The following is a 20,465-nucleotide window of genomic DNA, read 5'->3' on the forward strand; positions in this document are numbered from 1 at the left end:
TTCAAGAACTTTGAAAGTTTCTTCAAGTGCAGTCACAAAAACCATCAAGCGCTATGATGAATTTGGTTATCATGAGGACTGCCACAGGAAAGGAAGACCCAGAGTTACCTCAGCTGCAGAGGATAAGTTCACTAGAGTTACCAGCCTCACTAACAGACACATCTCAACATCAACTGTTTAGAGGAGACTGTGAATCAGGACTTCATGGTCGAATTGCTGAAACCACTACTAAAGGACACCAATAGGAAGAAGAGACTTGCTTGGGCCAAGAAACACGACCAATGGACATTAGACCGGTGGAAATCTGTCCTTTGGTCTGATGAGTCCAAATTTGAGATTTTTGGTTCCAACAGCCGTGTCTTTGTGCGATGCAGAGTAGATGAACGGATGATCTCCGCATGTGTGGTTCCCACCGTGAAGCATGGAGGAGGTGGTGTGATGTATTCTGCAGCGATACACCATCCCATCTGGTTTGTGCTTAGTGGGATTATAATTTGTTGTTCAACAGGACAATGACCCAACACACCTCCAGGCTGTGTAAGGGCTATTTGACCAAGAAGGAGAGTGATGGAGTGCTGCATCAGATGACCTGGCCTCCACAATCACCCGACCTCAACCCAATTGAGATGGTTTGGGATGAGTTGGAACACAGAGTGAAGGAAAAGCAGCCAACAAGTGCTCAGCATATGTGGGAACTCCTTCAAGACTGTTGGAAAAGCATTCCTCATGAAGCTGGTTGAGAGAATGCCAAGAGTGCAAAGCTGTCATCAAGGCAAAGGGTGGCTTTGAAGAATCTCAAATATATTTTGATTTGCTTAACACTTTTTTGGCTTTTTTTTGGTTTTGATGTCTTCACTATTATTCTACAATGTAGAAAATAGTAAACATTAAGAAAAACCCTTGAATGAGTAGGTGTGTCCAAACTTTTGACTGGTAGCGGTAACCAGAAACCTTCCTGAACAACAGACTTGCGTTTTATATATAAAGGTAGCTGGGCCTAAAGGAATATATGTAAAAAACACAGTTGTTCAGGTTGTGGTTCAGGGTCCTCCCAGCAGGCCTCAGCAGGAGGTGCTTTATATCAGGCAGTTGATAGAAATGTCAATACAATAACAGAATGAAAAAGTAGGAGTCCCACCACAGAGGAGTCCCACCACAGAGGAGTCCACCAAGCTCTTTAGAAAAGAGGGATGAGGGATGGAGAGAGGTCCACTAGGATCAGCAGGCCGAGGACTGTGGGAGGGGCATGGCACGTTCCTTCTTCCTCACTCCGTTCATGTGTGCGTAGGGCGGTGAGCCATTGAAGGCTGGTCGCAGCAGGACCTGGGCGACCGCCTCCGGGCCGTTGGACTCCACCTGTCCTGAAGCCCCTGAGCTCTGGGCTGAGGAGGGGCCAGGGGCCACTCGGGAGCAGCAGGCCTGGCTGGTGGCCCCGAGGGCTGGGGAGCAGGGGGACGAGGGAGCCTGGGGCTGAACCTGCCCAGAGGACTGGGCTGAAGGGGGGGTGGAGCCCAGCGTTAATGGATCGTCGGGGGCCGTGGAGGCTGATGTCTGTTGGGAGGGGGGAGGAGGGGGCTGGTTGGGCAGGGCGGACCCGGAGCTGGTGGGGGGGCAGGGGATGGGGGGCCGTGAAGAGGCAGCTGGGCCTAAAGGAACATTCTTCATGTTCTCTACCTCCATGTCTAACTCCTCTGTGTCTGGAAGCTTGTTCTCTTCGCTGTAAAAGAAACTCATCTCTCTGAACGGTGGGTCCAGCTCCTCCTTGATGCTGTTAATGATCTCCAGAAACGACGGACGCATCTTAGGGTTGTACTGCCAACACATACGCATTAACTCAAACCTGGTAGGAGAGAGAGAGAAGTTAGATGTTATCTAATGGGTGCAGGCAGTAGTTCTTTCAATTCAAGCACCAAAACAGTTCACGTTCCATATCTATACATGTCCACACCAGTGTGTGTGTGTGTGTGTGTGTGTGTGTGTGTGTGTGTGTGTGTGTGTGCGCGTGTGTGTGTGTGTACAGTAACACTTGTTATCCAGATAGGGTTGTTTGTGAAGCATTAAAATGATGTTATATTTCACCCTCCGGTCAATAGATGGCAGTATACTAGACATTACATCCTCCAGTCAATAGATGGCAGTATACTAGACATTACATCCTCCAGTCAATAGATGGCAGTATACTAGACATTACATCCTCCAGTCAATAGATGGCAGTATACTAGACATTACATCCTCCAGTCAATAGATGGCAGTATACTAGACATTACATCCTCCAGTCAATAGATGGCAGTATACTAGACATTACATCCTCCAGTCAATAGATGGCAGTATACTAGACATTACATCCTCCAGTCAATAGATGGCAGTATACTAGACATTACATCCTCCAGTCAATAGATGGCAGTATACTAGACATTACAGCCTCCAGTCAATAGATGGCAGTATACTAGACATTACATCCTCCGGTCAATAGATGGCAGTATACTAGACATTACATCCTCCAGTCAATAGATGGCAGTATACTAGACATCACATCCTCCAGTCAATAGATGGCAGTATACTAGACATTACATCCTCCAGTCAATAGATGGCAGTATACTAGACATTATATCGTCCAGTCAATAGATGGCAGTATACTAGACATTATATCCTCCAGTCAATAGATGGCAGTATACTAGACATCACATCCTCCAGTCAATAGATGGCAGTATACTAGACATTACATCCTCCGGTCAATAGATGGCAGTATACTAGACATTACATCCTCCGGTCAATAGATGGCAGTATACTAGACATTACATCCTCCAGTCAATAGATGGCAGTATACTAGACATTACATCCTCCGGTCAATAGATGGCAGTATACTAGACATTACATCCTCCGGTCAATAGATGGCAGTATACTAGACATTACATCCTCCAGTCAATAGATGGCAGTATACTAGACATTACATCCTCCAGTCAATAGATGGCAGTATACTAGACATTACATCCTCCAGTCAATAGATGGCAGTATACTAGACATTACATCCTCCAGTCAATAGATGGCAGTATACTAGACATTACATCCTCCAGTCAATAGATGGCAGTATACTAGACATTACATCCTCCAGTCAATAGATGGCAGTATACTAGACATTACATCCTCCAGTCAATAGATGGCAGTATACTAGACATTACATCCTCCAGTCAATAGATGGCAGTATACTAGACATTACAGCCTCCAGTCAATAGAGCAGAGCCCCAATCTGCTGAAACCTAACAGGCTACCGGACTGGCAGAGCCCCAATCTGCTGAAACCTAACAGGCTACCGGACTGGCAGAGCCCCAAGCTGCTGAAACCTAACAGGCTACCGGACTGGCAGAGCCCCAAGCTGCTGAAACCTAACAGGCTACCGGACTGGCAGAGCCCCAAGCTGCTGAAACCTAACAGGCTGAACAGGCTACCAGACTGGCAGAGCCCCAAGCTGCTGAAACCTAACAGGCTGAACAGGCTACCAGACTGGCAGAGCCCCAAGCTGCTGAAACCTAACAGGCTACCGGACTGGCAGAGCCCCAAGCTGCTGAAACCTAACAGGCTACCGGACTCGCAGAGCCCCAAGCTGCTGAAACCTAACAGGCTACCGGACTGGCAGAGCCCCAAGCTGCTGAAACCTAACAGGCTGAACAGGCTACCAGACTGGCAGAGCCCCAAGCTGCTGAAACCTAACAGGCTACCGGACTGGCAGAGCCCCAAGCTGCTGAAACCTAACAGGCTACCGGACTGGCAGAGCCCCAAGCTGCTGAAACCTAACAGGAGGAGGAGGTAGTCCAGGGAGAGGAGGAGGTGGTGGTCCAGGGAGAGGAGGAGGAGGTGGTCCAGGGAATATACTGTACACACGCACCAATCTAATTCCACAAAATGATGCAAAGTAACCTACATACCGATAAGCCTGACCGGTCAAATATATTCCCATGGTATTTCCATCAATAGACTAAAGCATTATTTCACAACAGGATTTTTCTTCCCCCGGACAATTGGCACCAATTTTATTTATCGGCTTTTCCATTTTTGGGGGCAAAAATCCAGATATACCGGGCTAACGGACACCTAGGTGTGTGTGTGTAACTCACAGCATGTCTGGGCAGTTGTCTGGTTTGTCTAGCAGTCCTCCGTCCATAACGAAGCGCAGCACCTGCTCATTGGACATCCCCTGGTAGGGCTGCTCTGCTAGTGTGGCTATCTCCCATAACACCACCCCAAAAGACCTGCAGAGAGAGGAGACAGGATTATACACCCTACAACCTACACACCATGACCCTACACACCATGACCTGGTAGGGCTGCTCTGCTAGTGTGGCTATCTCCCATAACACCACCCCAAAAGACCTGCAGAGAGAGAGGAGACAGGATAATACACCCTACAACCTACACACCCTGACCCTACACACCATGACACTATACACCCTACACACCATACTCCCTGACCCTATACACGCTACACACCATGACCCTATACTCCATGGCTAGGCTCCATGTCATCTACAAGACCCTGCTAGGTAAAGTCCCCCCTTATCTCAGCTCGCTGGTCACCATAGCATCTCCCACCTGTAGCACACGCTCCAGCAGGTATATCTCTCTAGTCACCCCCAAAACCAATTCTTTCTTTGGCCGCCTCTCCTTCCAGTTCTCTGCTGCCAATGACTGGAACGAACTACAAAAATCTCTGAAACTGGAAACACTTATCTCCCTCACTAGCTTTAAGCACCAACTGTCAGAGCAGCTCACAGATTACTGCACCTGTACATAGCCCACCTATAATTTAGCCCAAACAACTACCTCTTTCCCAACTGTATTTAATTTTAATTTATTTATTTATTTTGCTCCTTTGCACCCCATTATTTTTATTTCTACTTTGCACATTCTTCCATTGCAAAACTACCATTCCAGTATTTTACTTGCTATATTGTATTTACTTTGCCATCATGGCCTTTTTTGCCTTTACCTCCCTTCTCACCTCATTTGCTCACATTGTATATAGACTTGTTTATACTGCATTATTGACTGTATGTTTGTTTTTACTCCATGTGTAACTCTGTGTCATTTTATCTGTCGAACTGCTTTGCTTTATCTTGGCCAGGTCGCAATTGTAAATGAGAACTTGTTCTCAACTTGCCTACCTGGTTAAATAAAGGTGTTCTCAACTAGCCTACCTGGTTAAATAAAGGTGTTCTCAACTAGCCTACCTGGTTAAATAAAGGTGTTCTCAACTAGCCTACCTGGTTAAATAAAGGTGTTCTCAACTAGCCTACCTGGTTAAATAAAGGTGTTCTCAACTAGCCTACCTGGTTAAATAAAGGTGTTCTCAACTAGCTTACCTGGTTAAATAAAGGTGTTCTCAACCAGCCTACCTGGTTAAATAAAGGTGTTCTCAACTAGCCTACCTGGTTAAATAAAGGTGTTCTCAACTAGCCTACCTGGTTAAATAAAGGTGTTCTCAACTAGCCTACCTGGTTAAATAAAGGTGTTCTCAACTAGCTTACCTGGTTAAATAAAGGTGTTCTCAACCAGCCTACCTGGTTAAATAAAGGTGTTCTCAACTAGCCTACCTGGTTAAATAAAGGTGTTCTCAACTAGCCTACCTGGTTAAATAAAGGTGTTCTCAACCAGCCTACCTGGTTAAATAAAGGTGTTCTCAACTAGCCTACCTGGTTAAATAAAGGTGTTCTCAACTAGCCTACCTGGTTAAATAAAGGTGTTCTCAACTAGCCTACCTGGTTAAATAAAGGTGTTCTCAACTAGCCTACCTGGTTAAATAAAGGTGTTCTCAACTAGCCTACCTGGTTAAATAAAGGTGTTCTCAACTAGCCTACCTGGTTAAATAAAGGTGTTCTCAACTAGCCTACCTGGTTAAATAAAGGTGTTCTCAACTAGCCTACCTGGTTAAATGAAGGTGTTCTCAACTAGCCTACCTGGTTAAATAAAGGTGTTCTCAACTAGCCTACCTGGTTAAATAAAGGTGTTCTCAACTAGCCTACCTGGTTAAATAAAGGTGTTCTCAACCAGCCTACCTGGTTAAATAAAGGTGTTCTCAACTAGCCTACCTGGTTAAATAAAGGTGTTCTCAACTAGCCTACCTGGTTAAATAAAGGTGTTCTCAACTAGCCTACCTGGTTAAATAAAGGTGTTCTCAACTAGCCTACCTGGTTAAATAAAGGTGTTCTCAACTAGCCTACCTGGTTAAATAAAGGTGTTCTCAACTAGCCTACCTGGTTAAATAAAGGTGTTCTCAACTAGCCTACCTGGTTAAATAAAGGTAAAATAAAATAAAATAAAAATACACCATGTCACTACACACCATGTCACTACACACCATGTCACTACACACCATGTCACTACACACCATGTCACTACACACCATGACCCTACACACCATGTCACTACACACCATGTCACTACACACCATGTCACTACACACCATGTCACTACACACCATGTCACTACACACCATGTCACTACACACCATGTCACTACACACCATGTCACTACACACCATGACCCTACACACCATGACCCTACACACCATGACCCTACACACCATGACCCTACACACCATGACCCTACACACCATGACCCTACACACCATGACCCTACACACCATGACCCTACACACCATGACCCTATACACAATGACCCTACACACTACACATCATGACCCTATACACCCTACACACCATGACACTATACACCATGACCCTACACACCAGGCCCCTACACACCAAGACCCTATGTGTGTGTTTGTGTGTGTGTGTGAGAGAGGAAGTGTGTGTGATCAGGAGAGGAGTAATGTAGAGGAGTTGCTGGAGGAGAGGAGTAATGTAGAGGAGTTGCTGGAGGAGAGGAGTAATGTAGAGGAGTTGCTGGAGGAGAGGAGTAATGTAGAGGAGATGCTGGAGGAGAGGAGTAATGTAGAGGAGTTGCTGGAGGAGAGGAGTAATGTAGAGGAGTTTCTGGAGGAGAGGAGTAATGTAGAGGAGTTTCTGGAGGAGAGGAGTAATGTAGAGGAGTTTCTGGAGGAGAGGAGTAATGTAGAGGAGTTGCTGGAGGAGAGGAGTAATGTAGAGGAGATGCTGGAGGAGAGGAGTAATGTAGAGGAGTTGCTGGAGGAGAGGAGTAATGTAGAGGAGTTGCTGGAGGAGAGGAGTAATGTAGAGGAGTTGCTGGAGGAGAGGAGTTACTGGAGGAGAGGAGTAATGTAGAGGAGTTACTGGAGGAGAGGTAGAGGAGTTACTGGAGGAGAGGAGTAATGTAGAGGAGTTACTGGAGGAGAGGAGTAATGTAGAGGAGTTGCTGGAGGAGAGGAGTAATGTAGAGGAGATGCTGGAGGAGAGGAGTAATGTAGAGGAGATGCTGGAGGAGAGGAGTAATGTAGAGGAGATGCTGGAGGAGAGGAGTAATGTAGAGGAGATGCTGGAGGAGAGGAGTAATGTAGAGGAGTTACTGGAGGAGAGGAGTATGTAGAGGAGTTGCTGGAGGAGAGGAGTAATGTAGAGGAGTTGCTGGAGGAGAGGAGTAATGTAGAGGAGATGCTGGAGGAGAGGAGTAATGTAGAGGAGATGCTGGAGGAGAGGAGTAATGTAGAGGAGATGCTGGAGGAGTGGAGTAATGTAGAGGAGTTGCTGGAGGAGAGGAGTAATGTAGAGGAGTTGCTGGAGGAGAGGAGTAATGTAGAGGAGTTGCTGGAGGAGAGGAGTAATGTAGAGGAGTTACTGGAGGAGAGGAGTAATGTAGAGGAGTTACTGGAGGAGAGGAGTAATGTAGAGGAGTTGCTGGAGGAGAGGAGTAATGTAGAGGAGTTGCTGGAGGAGAGGAGTAATGTAGAGGAGTTTCTGGAGGAGAGGAGTAATGTAGAGGAGTTTCTGGAGGAGAGGAGTAATGTAGAGGAGTTGCTGGAGGAGAGGAGTTACTGGAGGAGAGGAGTAATGTAGAGGAGTTACTGGAGGAGAGGTAGAGGAGTTACTGGAGGAGAGGAGTAATGTAGAGGAGTTACTGGAGGAGAGGAGTAATGTAGAGGAGTTGCTGGAGGAGAGGAGTAATGTAGAGGAGATGCTGGAGGAGAGGAGTAATGTAGAGGAGATGCTGGAGGAGAGGAGTAATGTAGAGGAGATGCTGGAGGAGAGGAGTAATGTAGAGGAGATGCTGGAGGAGAGGAGTAATGTAGAGGAGTTACTGGAGGAGAGGAGTAATGTAGAGGAGTTGCTGGAGGAGAGGAGTAATGTAGAGGAGTTGCTGGAGGAGAGGAGTAATGTAGAGGAGATGCTGGAGGAGAGGAGTAATGTAGAGGAGATGCTGGAGGAGAGGAGTAATGTAGAGGAGATGCTGGAGGAGTGGAGTAATGTAGAGGAGTTGCTGGAGGAGAGGAGTAATGTAGAGGAGTTGCTGGAGGAGAGGAGTAATGTAGAGGAGTTGCTGGAGGAGAGGAGTAATGTAGAGAAGTTACTGGAGGAGAGGAGTAATGTAGAGAAGTTGCTGGAGGAGAGGAGTAATGTAGAGGAGTTGCTGGAGGAGAGGAGTAATGTAGAGGAGTTGCTGGAGGAGAGGAGTAATGTAGAGGAGTTGCTGGAGGAGAGGAGTAATGTAGAGGAGTTGCTGGAGGAGAGGAGTAATGTAGAGGAGTTACTGGAGGAGAGGAGTAATGTAGAAGAGTTGCTGGAGGAGAGGAGTAATGTAGAGGAGATGCTGGAGGAGAGGAGTAATGTAGAGGAGATGCTGGAGGAGAGGAGTAATGTAGAGGAGATGCTGGAGGAGAGGAGTAATGTAGAGGAGTTGCTGGAGGAGAGGAGTAATGTAGAGGAGTTGCTGGAGGAGAGGAGTAATGTAGAGGAGTTGCTGGAGGAGAGGAGTAATGTAGAGAAGTTACTGTAGGAGAGGAGTAATGTAGAGAAGTTGCTGGAGGAGAGGAGTAATGTAGAGGAGTTGCTGGAGGAGAGGAGTAATGTAGAGGAGTTGCTGGAGGAGAGGAGTAATGTAGAGGAGATGCTGGAGGAGAGGAGTAATGTAGAGGAGTTGCTGGAGGAGAGGAGTAATGTAGAGGAGTTACTGGAGGAGAGGAGTAATGTAGAGGAGTTACTGGAGGAGAGGAGTAATGTAGAGGCGTTACTGGAGGAGAGGAGTAATGTAGAGGAGTTACTGGAGGAGAGGAGTAATATAGAGGAGTTACTGGAGGAGAGGAGTAATGTAGAGGAGTAATATAGAGGAGTTACTGGAGGAGAGGAGTAAGGTAGAGGAGTTACTGGAGGAGAGGAGTAATATAGAGGAGTTACTGGAGGAGAGGAGTAATGTAGAGGAGTAATGTAGAGAAGTTACTGGAGGAGAGGAGTAAGGTAGAGGAGTTACTGGAGGAGAGGAGTAATATAGAGGAGTTACTGGAGGAGAGGAGTAATGTAGAGGAGTAATGTAGAGAAGTTACTGGAGGAGAGGAGTAAGGTAGAGGAGTTACTGGAGGAGAGGAGTAATGTAGAGGAGTTACTGGAGGAGAGGAGTAAGGTAGAGGAGTTACTGGAGGAGAGGAGTAATGTAGAGGAGTTACTGGAGGAGAGGAGTAAGGTAGAGGAGTTACTGGAGGAGAGGAGTAATGTAGAGGAGTAATGTAGAGGAGTTACTGGAGGAGAGGAGTAATGTAGAGGAGTTACTGGAGGAGAGGAGTAATGTAGAGGATTTACTGGAGGAGAGGAGTAATGTAGAGGAGTTACTGGAGGAGAGGAGTAAGGTAGAGGAGTTACTGGAGGAGAGGAGTAAGGTAGAGGAGTTACTGGAGGAGAGGAGTTACTGGAGGAGAGGAGTAATGTAGAGGAGATATTTACTGTAGTGTGCTGTAGTAGTGTACTGTTTATATAAACGGTAGTGAGACCTACTGGCCAGCTCTGCTTTAAACAGACAGACAGAAGCTGGAATGGGACTTGTGTTCCACTCCCTCTCAAAACATCAGGCTAAATGGCTTCCCAAGAGGGGACAAATGGAGAGAGGGGTTCAGGCTCTTCTACAAGGTTGGCTCCATTCCTTTTAAATGTAGTCCCTCCTGGAAGTGAAATAAATTGCTCCATCCTCATTGAAATGAGAAGGTGAATGGTTGAATGGTGCAGTTACCAGACATCAGAGGTGGTGGTGAACACTCCATCTTTAAGGGACTCGGGGGACATCCATCGGACCGGCAGCAACCCCTTTCCTCCTTTACGGTAGTAGTCTGTCTCATAGATGTCTCTGGTCATACCAAAATCTACTCACACACAGGGAAGACGGGGGAATGACTTAACATGCATGTAGAAAAACACTGTTCACATCAATATACGAGGCTAAATTACAAGTCTAATTGAATTGTAATTCTTTAGTAGGAAGTCTGTCTGTTCTTACCACCTATCTTGACGGTGTAGTCGTCTGCCACCATACAGTTCCTGGCGGCCAGGTCTCTGTGGACAAACTTGTTAGCGTTGAGATAAGACATCCCGTCAGCTATCTCCCCAGCCATCTGAATAATCTTCTTCAGAGGAGGGAGGTTGAGACTGTAGGACTGGGACGGCTGTAGGGGAGGAGAGGAGGTTAGAGTCCATCTGAATAATCTCCTTTAGGGGAGGGAGGCTGAGACTGTAGGACTGGGACGGCTGTAGGGGAGGAGAGAGAGGAGGTTAGAGTCCATCTGAATATTCTCCTTTAGAGGAGGGAGGTTGAGACTGTAGGACTGGGACGGCTGTCAGGAGGAGAGAGAGGAGAGAGGAGGTTAGAGTCCATCTGAATAATCTCCTTTAGGGGAGGGAGGCTGAGACTGTAGGACTGGGACGGCTGTAGGGGAGGAGAGAGGAGAGGAGAGAGAGGAGGTTAGAGTCCATGTGGGAGCTGAGGTGGGTACGGTAGAGGACAGAGTAGGAAGGTTCAGGTCGGGAGATCAGATGAGGTATTGAAGGGTTAGGGTGTAGAGTAGGGCTAGGTAACGTAAGGGCCTGTCACGCAATGGCGTCGGAGGGGATGGCTGCCGGTTTACAGGCTCCTAACACATTGTGTGTTTTTTCGCATTGTTTGTAACTTATTTTGAGAATAATGTTGATGCTACCGTCTATAAGGCCACTCAACCAGCTGTATAAGGCCACTCAACCAGCTGTATAAGGCCACTCAACCAGCTGTATAAGGCCACTCAACCAGCTGTATAAGGCCACTCAACCAGCTGTATAAGGCCACTCAACCAGCTGTATAAGGCCACTCAACCAGCTGGATAAGGCCACTCAACCAGCTGGATAAGGCCACTCAACCAGCTGGATAAGGCCACTCAACCAGCTGGATAAGGCCACTCAACCAGCTGGATAAGGCCACTCAACCAGCTGGATAAGGCCACTCAACCAGCTGGATAAGGCCACTCAACCAGCTGGATAAGGCCACTCAACCAGCTGGATAAGGCCACTCAACCAGCTGTATAAGGCCACTCAACCAGCTGTATAAGGCCACTCAACCAGCTGGATAAGGCCACTCAACCAGCTGGATAAGGCCACTCAACCAGCTGGATAAGGCCACTCAACCAGCTGGATAAGGCCACTCAACCAGCTGGATAAGGCCACTCAACCAGCTGGATAAGGCCACTCAACCAGCTGGATAAGGCCACTCAACCAGCTGGATAAGGCCACTCAACCAGCTGTATAAGGCCACTCAACCAGCTGTATAAGGCCACTCAACCAGCTGTATAAGGCCACTCAACCAGCTGTATAAGGCCATAAGCAAACAAGAAAATGCTCATCCAGAAACCTCATTTCTACCAGCATGTTAAATGTGTAAAGAGAGGGAAAAACTCTAGACCATCTGTACCCCACACCGAGACACATACAAAGCTCTCCCTCGCCCTCCATTTGGCAAATCTGACCATAATTCCTGCTTACAAGCTAAATCTAAAGCAGGAAGTACCAGTGACTCACTCAATACGGAAGTGGTCAGATGACCCAGATGCTGAGCTACAGGACTGTTTTGCTACCACAGACTGGAATGTTCTGGGATTCATCCAATGGCATTGAGGAGTATACCAACGCAGTCACCGGCTTCATCAATAAGAGCATCGACGACGTCGTCCCCAGTGACCGTACGTACATATCCCAACCAGAAGCCATGGATTACATGCATAACCTTTAAACAGGTCAACATTCACAAGTCCGCGGGGCCAGACAGATTACTCGGATGTGTACTCAGAGCATACATGGACCAACTGGCAAGTGTCTTCACTGACATTATTCTGCCTGCCTAGAAGACTACCGCCCCGTAGCACTCACATCGGCAGCCATGAAGTGTATTGAAAGGCTGGTCATGGCTCACGTCAACACCATCATCCCACTCCAATTTGCATACCTCCCTAACAGATCCACAGATGACACAATCTCAATTTCACTCCACACTGCACTCTCTCACGTGGACAAAAGGAACACTTATGTGAGAATTCAACACCATAGTTCCCACAAAGCTCAACACTAAGCTAAGGACCGTGGGACTAAACACCTCCCTCTGCAACTGGATCCTGGGCAGCCCCCAGGTGGTAAGGGTAGGAAACAACACATCTGCCACGCTGATCCTCAACATGGGCGCCCCACAGGGGTGCGTGCTTAGCACCTCGTGTTTAGTCCCCCACGACTCGAACGCCATCATTAAGTTTGCTGACGACAACGGTGGTAGGCCTGATTACAGACAACGATGAGACAGCCTATAGGGAGGAGGTCAGAGACCTGGCAGTGTGGTGCCAGGATAACAACCTCTCCCTCAACGTGAGCCAGACAAAGGCTAAAGAGATGATCATGGACTACAGGAAAAGGAGGGCAGAACATGCCCCCATTCACATGAACAGGGCGGTAGTGGAGCGAGTCAAGACGTTCAAATTCCTTGCTCTCCAAGACAGTCATGAAGAGGGCACGACAACATCCTCAAAAACTACAGCTGCACCATCGAGAGCATCCAGACCGGTTGCATCACTGCCTGGTATTGCAACTGCTCAGCGTCCGACCGCAAGACGCTAGAGGGTAGTGCGCATGCTCCCGGCCACCCAGGACCTCGACGCCAGGCTCCCTGCCACCCAGGACCTCGACGCCAGGCTCCCTGCCACCCAGGACCTCGACGCCAGGCTCCCTGCCACCCAGGACCTCGACGCCAGGCTCCCTGCCACCCAGGACCTCTATACCAAGCTCCCTGCCACCCAGGACCTCTATACCAGGCTCTCTGCCACCCAGGACCTCTATACTACGCGGTGTCAGAGTTTGTAGTTCGTTCCAGTCATTGGCAGCAGAGAACTGGAAGGAGAGGCGGCCAAAGAAAGAATTGGTTTTGGGGGTGACTAGAGAGATATACCTGCTGGAGCGTGTGCTACAGGTGGGAGATGCTATGGTGACCAGCGAGCTGAGATAAGGGGGGACTTTACCTAGCAGGGTCTTGTAGATGACATGGAGCCAGTGGGTTTGGCGACGAGTATGAAGCGAGGGCCAGCCAACGAGAGCGTACAGGTCGCAATGGTGGGTAGTATATGGGGCTTTGGTGACAAAACGGATTGCACTGTGATAGACTGCATCCAATTTGTTGAGTAGGGTATTGGAAGCTATTTTGTAAATGACATCGCCAAAGTCGAGGATTGGTAGGATGGTCAGTTTTACAAGGGTATGTTTGGCAGCATGAGTGAAGGATGCTTTGTTGTGAAATAGGAAGCCAATTCTAGATTTAACTTTGGATTGGAGATGTTTGATATGGGTCTGGAAGGAGAGTTTACAGTCTAACCAGACACCTAAGTATTTGTAGTTGTCCACGTATTCTAAGTCAGAGCCGTCCAGAGTAGTGATGTTGGACAGGCGGGTAGGTGCAGGTAGCGATCGGTTGAAGAGCATGCATTTAGTTTTACTTGTATTTAAGAGCAATTGGAGGCCACGGAAGGAGAGTTGTATGGCATTGAAGCTCGTCTGGAGGGTTGTTAACACAGTGTCCAAAGAAGGGCCAGAAGTATACAGAATGGTGTCGTCTGCGTAGAGTTGGATCAGAGACTCACCAGCAGCAAGAGCGGTTAGGATGAGGGGTTAGGGGTCAGGATGAGGGAACAGGATGAGGGGTAAGTAACTTAAGTCTTTAGCCCAAAGTTACCTCAGGTGACTAGGTGGTAGGGGTCAGGATGAGAGGTTAGGGGTCAGGATGACAGATAGGTAACTTACATCTTTAGCCCGTAGTGACCTCAGGTGGCTCTTCAGATCTCCTTTAGTCATCAGCTCCATGATGACCAAGGTGGGCTGGCCCTGGGAAACCACACCCAGCAGACGCACCTGCACGAATCACAGCACACAAATGACATCAGTGGTCAGAGCCCACATCCTGAACTGACAATCAGTGGGCTCCTTATTTGTTCACAGGAACATAAGACATGACAGGGGGTGTGGAGTATCAGGTCAACATTTAGACATGACAGGGGGTGTGGAGTATCAGGTCAACATTTAGACATGACAGGGGGTGTGGAGTATCAAGGTCAACATTTAGACATGACAGGGGGTGTGGAGTATCAGGTCAACATTTAGACATGACAGGGGGTGTGGAGTATCAAGGTCAACATTTAGACAGGACAGGGGGTGTGGAGTATCAGGTCAACATTTAGACATGACAGGGGGTGTGGAGTATCAGGTCAACATTTAGACAGGACAGGGGGTGTGGAGTATCAAGGTCAACATTTAGACAGGACAGGGGGTGTGGAGTATGAGGTCCACATTTAGAAGGTACAGGGGGTGTGGAGTATCAGGTCAACATTTAGACAGTACAGGGGGTGTGGAGTATCAGGTCAACATTTAGACAGGACAGGGGGTGTGGAGTATCAGGTCAACATTTAGACAGGACAGGGGGGGTGTGGAGTATGAGGTCAACATTTAGACAGGACAGGGGGTGTGGAGTATCAGGTCAACATTTAGACAGGACAGGGGGGGTGTGGAGTATGAGGTCAACATTTAGACAGGACAGGGGGCGTGGAGTATCAGGTCAACATTTAGACAGGGGGCATGGAGTATCAGGTCAACATTTAGACAGTACAGGGGGTGTGGAGTATCAGGTCAACATTTAGACATGACAGGGGGTGTGGAGTATCAAGGTCAACATTTAGACAGGACAGGGGGTGTGGAGTATCAGGTCAACATTTAGACATGACAGGGGGTGTGGAGTATCAGGTCAACATTTAGACAGGACAGGGGGTGTGGAGTATCAGGTCAACATTTAGACAGGACAGGGGGTGTGGAGTATCAGGTCAACATTTAGACAGGGGGCATGGAGAATCAGGTCAACATTTAGACAGGACAGGGGGTGTGGAGTATCAGGTCAACATTTAGACATGACAGGGGGTGTGGAGTATCAGGTCAACATTTAGACAGGACAGGGGGTGTGGAGTATCAAGGTCAACATTTAGACAGGACAGGGGGTGTGGAGTATGAGGTCCACATTTAGAAGGTACAGGGGGTGTGGAGTATCAGGTCAACATTTAGACAGTACAGGGGGTGTGGAGTATCAGGTCAACATTTAGACAGGACAGGGGGGGTGTGGAGTATGAGGTCAACATTTAGACAGGACAGGGGGTGTGGAGTATCAAGGTCAACATTTAGACAGGACAGGGGGTGTGGAGTATCAGGTCAACATTTAGACAGGACAGGGGGTGTGGAGTATCAGGTCAACATTTAGACAGGACAGGGGGGGTGTGGAGTATGAGGTCAACATTTAGACAGGACAGGGGGTGTGGAGTATCAGGTAAACATTTAGACAGGACAGGGGGGGTGTGGAGTATGAGGTCAACATTTAGACAGGACAGGGGGTGTGGAGTATGAGGTCAACATTTAGACAGTACATGGGGTGTGGAGTATCAAGGTCAACATTTAGACAGGACAGGGGGCGTGGAGTTTCAGGTCAATATTTAGACAGGGGGCATGGAGAATCAGGTCAACATTTAGACAGGACAGGGGGTGTGGAGTATCAGGTCAACATTTAGACAGGACAGGGGGGGTGTGGAGTATGAGGTCAACATTTAGACAGGACAGGGGGTGTGGAGTATCAGGTCAACATTTAGACAGGACAGGGGGGGTGTGGAGTATGAGATCAACATTTAGACAGGACAGGGGGTGTGGAGTATCAGGTCAACATTTAGACAGGGGGCATGGAGTATCAGGTCAACATTTAGACAGTACAGGGGGCGTGGAGTATCAGGTCCACATTTAGACAGTACAGGGGGTGTGGAGTATCAAGGTCAACATTTAGACAGGACAGGGGGTGTGGAGTATGAGGTCAACATTTAGACCGGACAGGGGATGTGGAGTATCAGGTCAACATTTAGACAGTACAGGGGGTGTGGAGTATCAAGGTCAACATTTAGACAGGACAGGGGGTGTGGAGTATCAAGGTCAACATTTAGACAGGACAGGGGGTGTGGAGTATCAGGTCAACATTTAGACAGGACAGAGGGTGTGGAGTATCAGGTCAACATTTAGACAGTACAGGGGGTGTGGAGTATCAAGGTCAACATTTAGACAGGACAGAGGGTGTGGAGTATCAGGTCAACATTTAGACAGGACAGGGGGTGTGGAGTATGAGGTCAACATTTAGACAGGACAGGGGGTGTGGAGTATCAGGTCAACATTTAGACAGGACAGGGGGCGTGGAGTTTCAGGTCAATATTTAGACAGGGGGCATGGAGTATCAGGTCAACATTTAGACAGGACAGGGGGTGTGGAGTATCAGGTCAACATTTAGACAGGACAGGGGGGGTGTGGAGTATGAGGTCAACATTTAGACAGGACAGGGGGGGTGTGGAGTATGAGGTCAACATTTAGACAGGACAGGGGGTGTGGAGTATCAGGTCAACATTTAGACAGGACAGGGGGGTGTGGAGTATGAGGTCAACATTTAGACAGGACAGGGGGTGTGGAGTATAAGGTCAACATTTAGACAGGACAGGGGGTGTGGAGTATGAGGTCAACATTTAGACAGGACAGGGGGCGTGGAGTTTCAGGTCAATATTTAGACAGGACAGGGGGTGTGGTGTATCAGGTCAACATTTAGACAGGACAGGGGGGGTGTGGAGTATCAGGGCAACGTTTAGACAGGACAGGGGGGGTGTGGAGTATCAGGGCAACGTTTAGACAGGACAGGGGGGGTGTGGAGTATCAGGGCAACGTTTAGACAGGACAGGGTGTGTGTGGAGTATCAGGGCAACGTTTAGACAGGACAGGGGGGGTGTGGAGTATCAGGGCAACATTTAGACAGGACAGGACAGGTGTGGAGTATCAGGTCCACATTTGGACAGGACAGGGGGATGGAGTATCAGGTCCACATTTGGACAGGACAGGGGGGGTGTGGAGTATCAGGTTAACATTTAGACAGGACAGGGGGGGTGGACAGGACAGGGGGTGTGGACAGGACAGGGGGGGGTGGAGTATCAGTTCAACATTTAGACAGGACAGGGGGTGTGGAGTATCAGTTCAACATTTAGACAGGACAGGGGGGGTGGGACAGGACAGGACAGGGGGGGGGGTGGAGTATCAGGTCAACATTTAGACAGGACAGGGGGGGTGGACAGGACAGGACAGGGGGGGGGTGGAGTATCAGGTCAACATTTAGACAGGACAGGGGGGGTGGACAGGACAGGTCAGGGGGGGGTAGAGTATCAGGTCAACATTTAGACAGGACAGGGGGTGTGGAGTATCAGGTATTATTGCCTTATGTCTCAATGTATCTGTCCGCTGTGTTTTCATGTAGTACCACACTGTGTGTGTGTGTGTGTGTGTGTGTGTCCTGTGTCGTACCACACTGTGTGTGCGTGTGTGTGTGTGTCCTGTGTCGTACCACACTGTGTGTGTGTGTGTGTCCTGTGTCGTACCACACTGTGTGTGTGTGTGTGTGTCCGTTGTCGTACCACACTGTGTGTGTGTGTGTGTCCTGTGTCGTACCACACTGTGTGTGTGTGTGTGTCCTGTGTCGTACCACACTGTGTGTGTGCGTGTGTCCTGTGTCGTACCACACTGTGTGTGTGTGTGTGTGTGTGTCCTGTGTCGTACCACACTGTGTGTGCGTGTGTGTGTGTGTCCTGTGTCGTACCACACTGTGTGTGTGTGTGTGTCCTGTGTCGTACCACACTGTGTGTGTGTGTGTGTCCGTTGTCGTACCACACTGTGTGTGTGTGTGTGTCCTGTGTCGTACCACACTGTGTGTGTGTGTGTGTCCTGTGTCGTACCACACTGTGTGTGTGCGTGTGTCCTGTGTCGTACCACACTGTGTGTGTGCGTGTGTCCTGTGTCGTACCACACTGTGTGTGTGTGTGTGTCCTGTGTCGTACCACACTGTGTGTGTGTGTGTGTCCTGTGTCGTACCACACTGTGTGTGTGTGTGTCCTGTGTCGTACCACACTGTGTGTGTGTGTGTCCTGTGTTGTACCACACTGTGTGTGTGTGTGTGTCCTGTGTCGTACCACACTGTGTGTGTGTGTGTCCTGTGTCGTACCACACTGTGTGTGTGTGTGTGTCCTGTGTCGTACCACACTGTGTGTGTGTGTGTCCTGTGTCGTACCACACTGTGTGTGTGTGTGTCCTGTGTCGTACCACACTGTGTGTGTGTGTGTCCTGTGTCGTACCACACTGTGTGTGTGTGTGTGTCCTGTGTCGTACCACACTGTGTGTGTGTGTGTCCTGTGTCGTACCACACTGTGTGTGTGTGTGTCCTGTGTCGTACCACACTGTGTGTGTGTGTGTCCTGTGTCGTACCACACTGTGTGTGTGTGTGTCCTGTGTCGTACCACACTGTGTGTGTGTGTGTCCTGTGTCGTACCACACTGTGTGTGTGTGTGTGTGTGTGTGTGTGTCCTGTGTCGTACCACACTGTGTGTGTGTGTGTGTGTGTGTGTGTCCTGTGCCGTACCACACTGTGTGTGTGTGTGTGTCCTGTGCCGTACCACACTGTGTGTGTGTGTGTCGTACCACAGTGTGTGTGTGTGTGTGTGTGTGTGTGTGTGTCGTACCACACTGTGTGTGTGTGTGTGTGTGTGTGTGTGTGTGTGTGTGTGTGTGTCTTACCACACTGTGTGTGGTGTGTGTGTGTCTTACCACACTGTGTGTGTGTGTGTGTGTGTGTGTGTGTCGTACCACACTGTGTGTGTGTGTGTGTGTGTGTGTGTGTGTGTGTGTGTGTCTTACCACACTGTGTGTGTGTGTGTGTGTGTGTGTGTGTGTGTGTGTGTCTTACCACACTGTGTGTGTGTGTGTGTGTGTCTTACCACACTGTGTGTGTGTGTGTGTGTGTGTCTTACCACACTGTGTGTGTGTGTGTGTGTGTGTGTGTGTGTGTGTGTGTGTGTGTGTGTGTGTGTGTGTGTGTGTGTGTGTGTGTGTCGTACCACACTGTGTGTGTGTGTGTGTGTGTGTCGTACCACACTGTGTGTGTGTGTGTGTGTGTGTCCTGTGTCGTACCACACTGTGTGTGTGTGTGTGTGTGTGTGTGTCCTGTGTCGTACCAAACTGTGTGTGTGTGTGTGTCCTGTGTCGTACCACACTGTGTGTGTGTGTGTGTGTCTTACCACACTGTGTGTGTGTGTGTGTGTGTGTGTCTTACCACACTGTGTGTGTGTGTGTGTGTGTGTGTGTGTGTGTGTGTGTGTGTGTGTGTGTGTGTGTGTGTGTGTGTCTTACCACGTGATGACAGTTGAACTCCTTCATGACAGAGGCTTCATTGAGGAACTCTATTCTCTCTCTCATGCTGGCAGACTCGTTCACCGTCTTAATGGCCACACACGTCTCTGGCTCGTCCTTGACTACTCCCTTAGCAACGCCCTCGTACACCATGCCAAACGACCCCTGACCAAGCTCTCTGTTCATCGTGATCTTCTCCCTCAACACCTCCCATTCATCTGGTATATACACTGGAGGAGAGGAGAGGGTTAACGGACAACTATATCACAGTACCACACAGCCTGACCCTGACGACCTATCAGGTGATATGGTCACTACAGGTACTTCCTGTCTGTCTCTATCAGGTGATATGGTCACTACAGGTACTTCCTGTCTGTCTCTATCAGGTGATATGGTCACTACAGGTACTTCCTGTCTGTCTCTATCAGGTGATATGTCACTACAGGTACTTCCTCTCTGTCTCTATCAGGTGATATGGTCACTACAGGTACTTCCTCTCTGTCTCTATCAGGTGATATGGTCACTACAGGTACTTCCTCTCTGTCTCTATCAGGTGATATGGTCACTACAGGTACTTCCCCTCTGTCTCTATCAGGTGATATGGTCACTACAGGTACTTCCTCTCTGTCTCTATCAGGTGATGTGGTCACTACAGGTACTTCCTCTCTGTCTCTATCAGGTTATATGGTCACTACAGGTACTTACTCTCTGCAGCGCTGAAGTATTCAGGGTTGACTGATGCGTACAGAACTCCATTCCCCAGTCTGTCACTGTTCCTGTAGACACACA

General features: G+C 48.7%; 1 protein-coding gene across 1 annotated transcript in view; it reads right to left on the reverse strand.

The window, feature by feature from the left end:
• Nucleotides 1-837: 837 nt before the first annotated feature.
• The window catches only part of LOC109886841 (insulin-like growth factor 1 receptor), a 113,960-nt gene continuing 94,332 nt past the window's right edge, over nucleotides 838-20,465 (reverse strand). Inside the window, 7 exon segments of the mRNA XM_031812567.1 lie at nucleotides 838-1,840; nucleotides 4,113-4,247; nucleotides 10,126-10,255; nucleotides 10,390-10,555; nucleotides 14,190-14,297; nucleotides 19,677-19,906; nucleotides 20,382-20,452. Coding sequence (XP_031668427.1) covers nucleotides 1,219-1,840; nucleotides 4,113-4,247; nucleotides 10,126-10,255; nucleotides 10,390-10,555; nucleotides 14,190-14,297; nucleotides 19,677-19,906; nucleotides 20,382-20,452 — 1,462 coding nt within the window. The 3' untranslated portion in view covers nucleotides 838-1,218.

This window comes from Oncorhynchus kisutch, unplaced genomic scaffold (assembly GCF_002021735.2).
Source record: "Oncorhynchus kisutch isolate 150728-3 unplaced genomic scaffold, Okis_V2 Okis03b-Okis08b_hom, whole genome shotgun sequence".
In the NCBI taxonomy this organism is placed as follows: domain Eukaryota; kingdom Metazoa; phylum Chordata; class Actinopteri; order Salmoniformes; family Salmonidae; genus Oncorhynchus; species Oncorhynchus kisutch.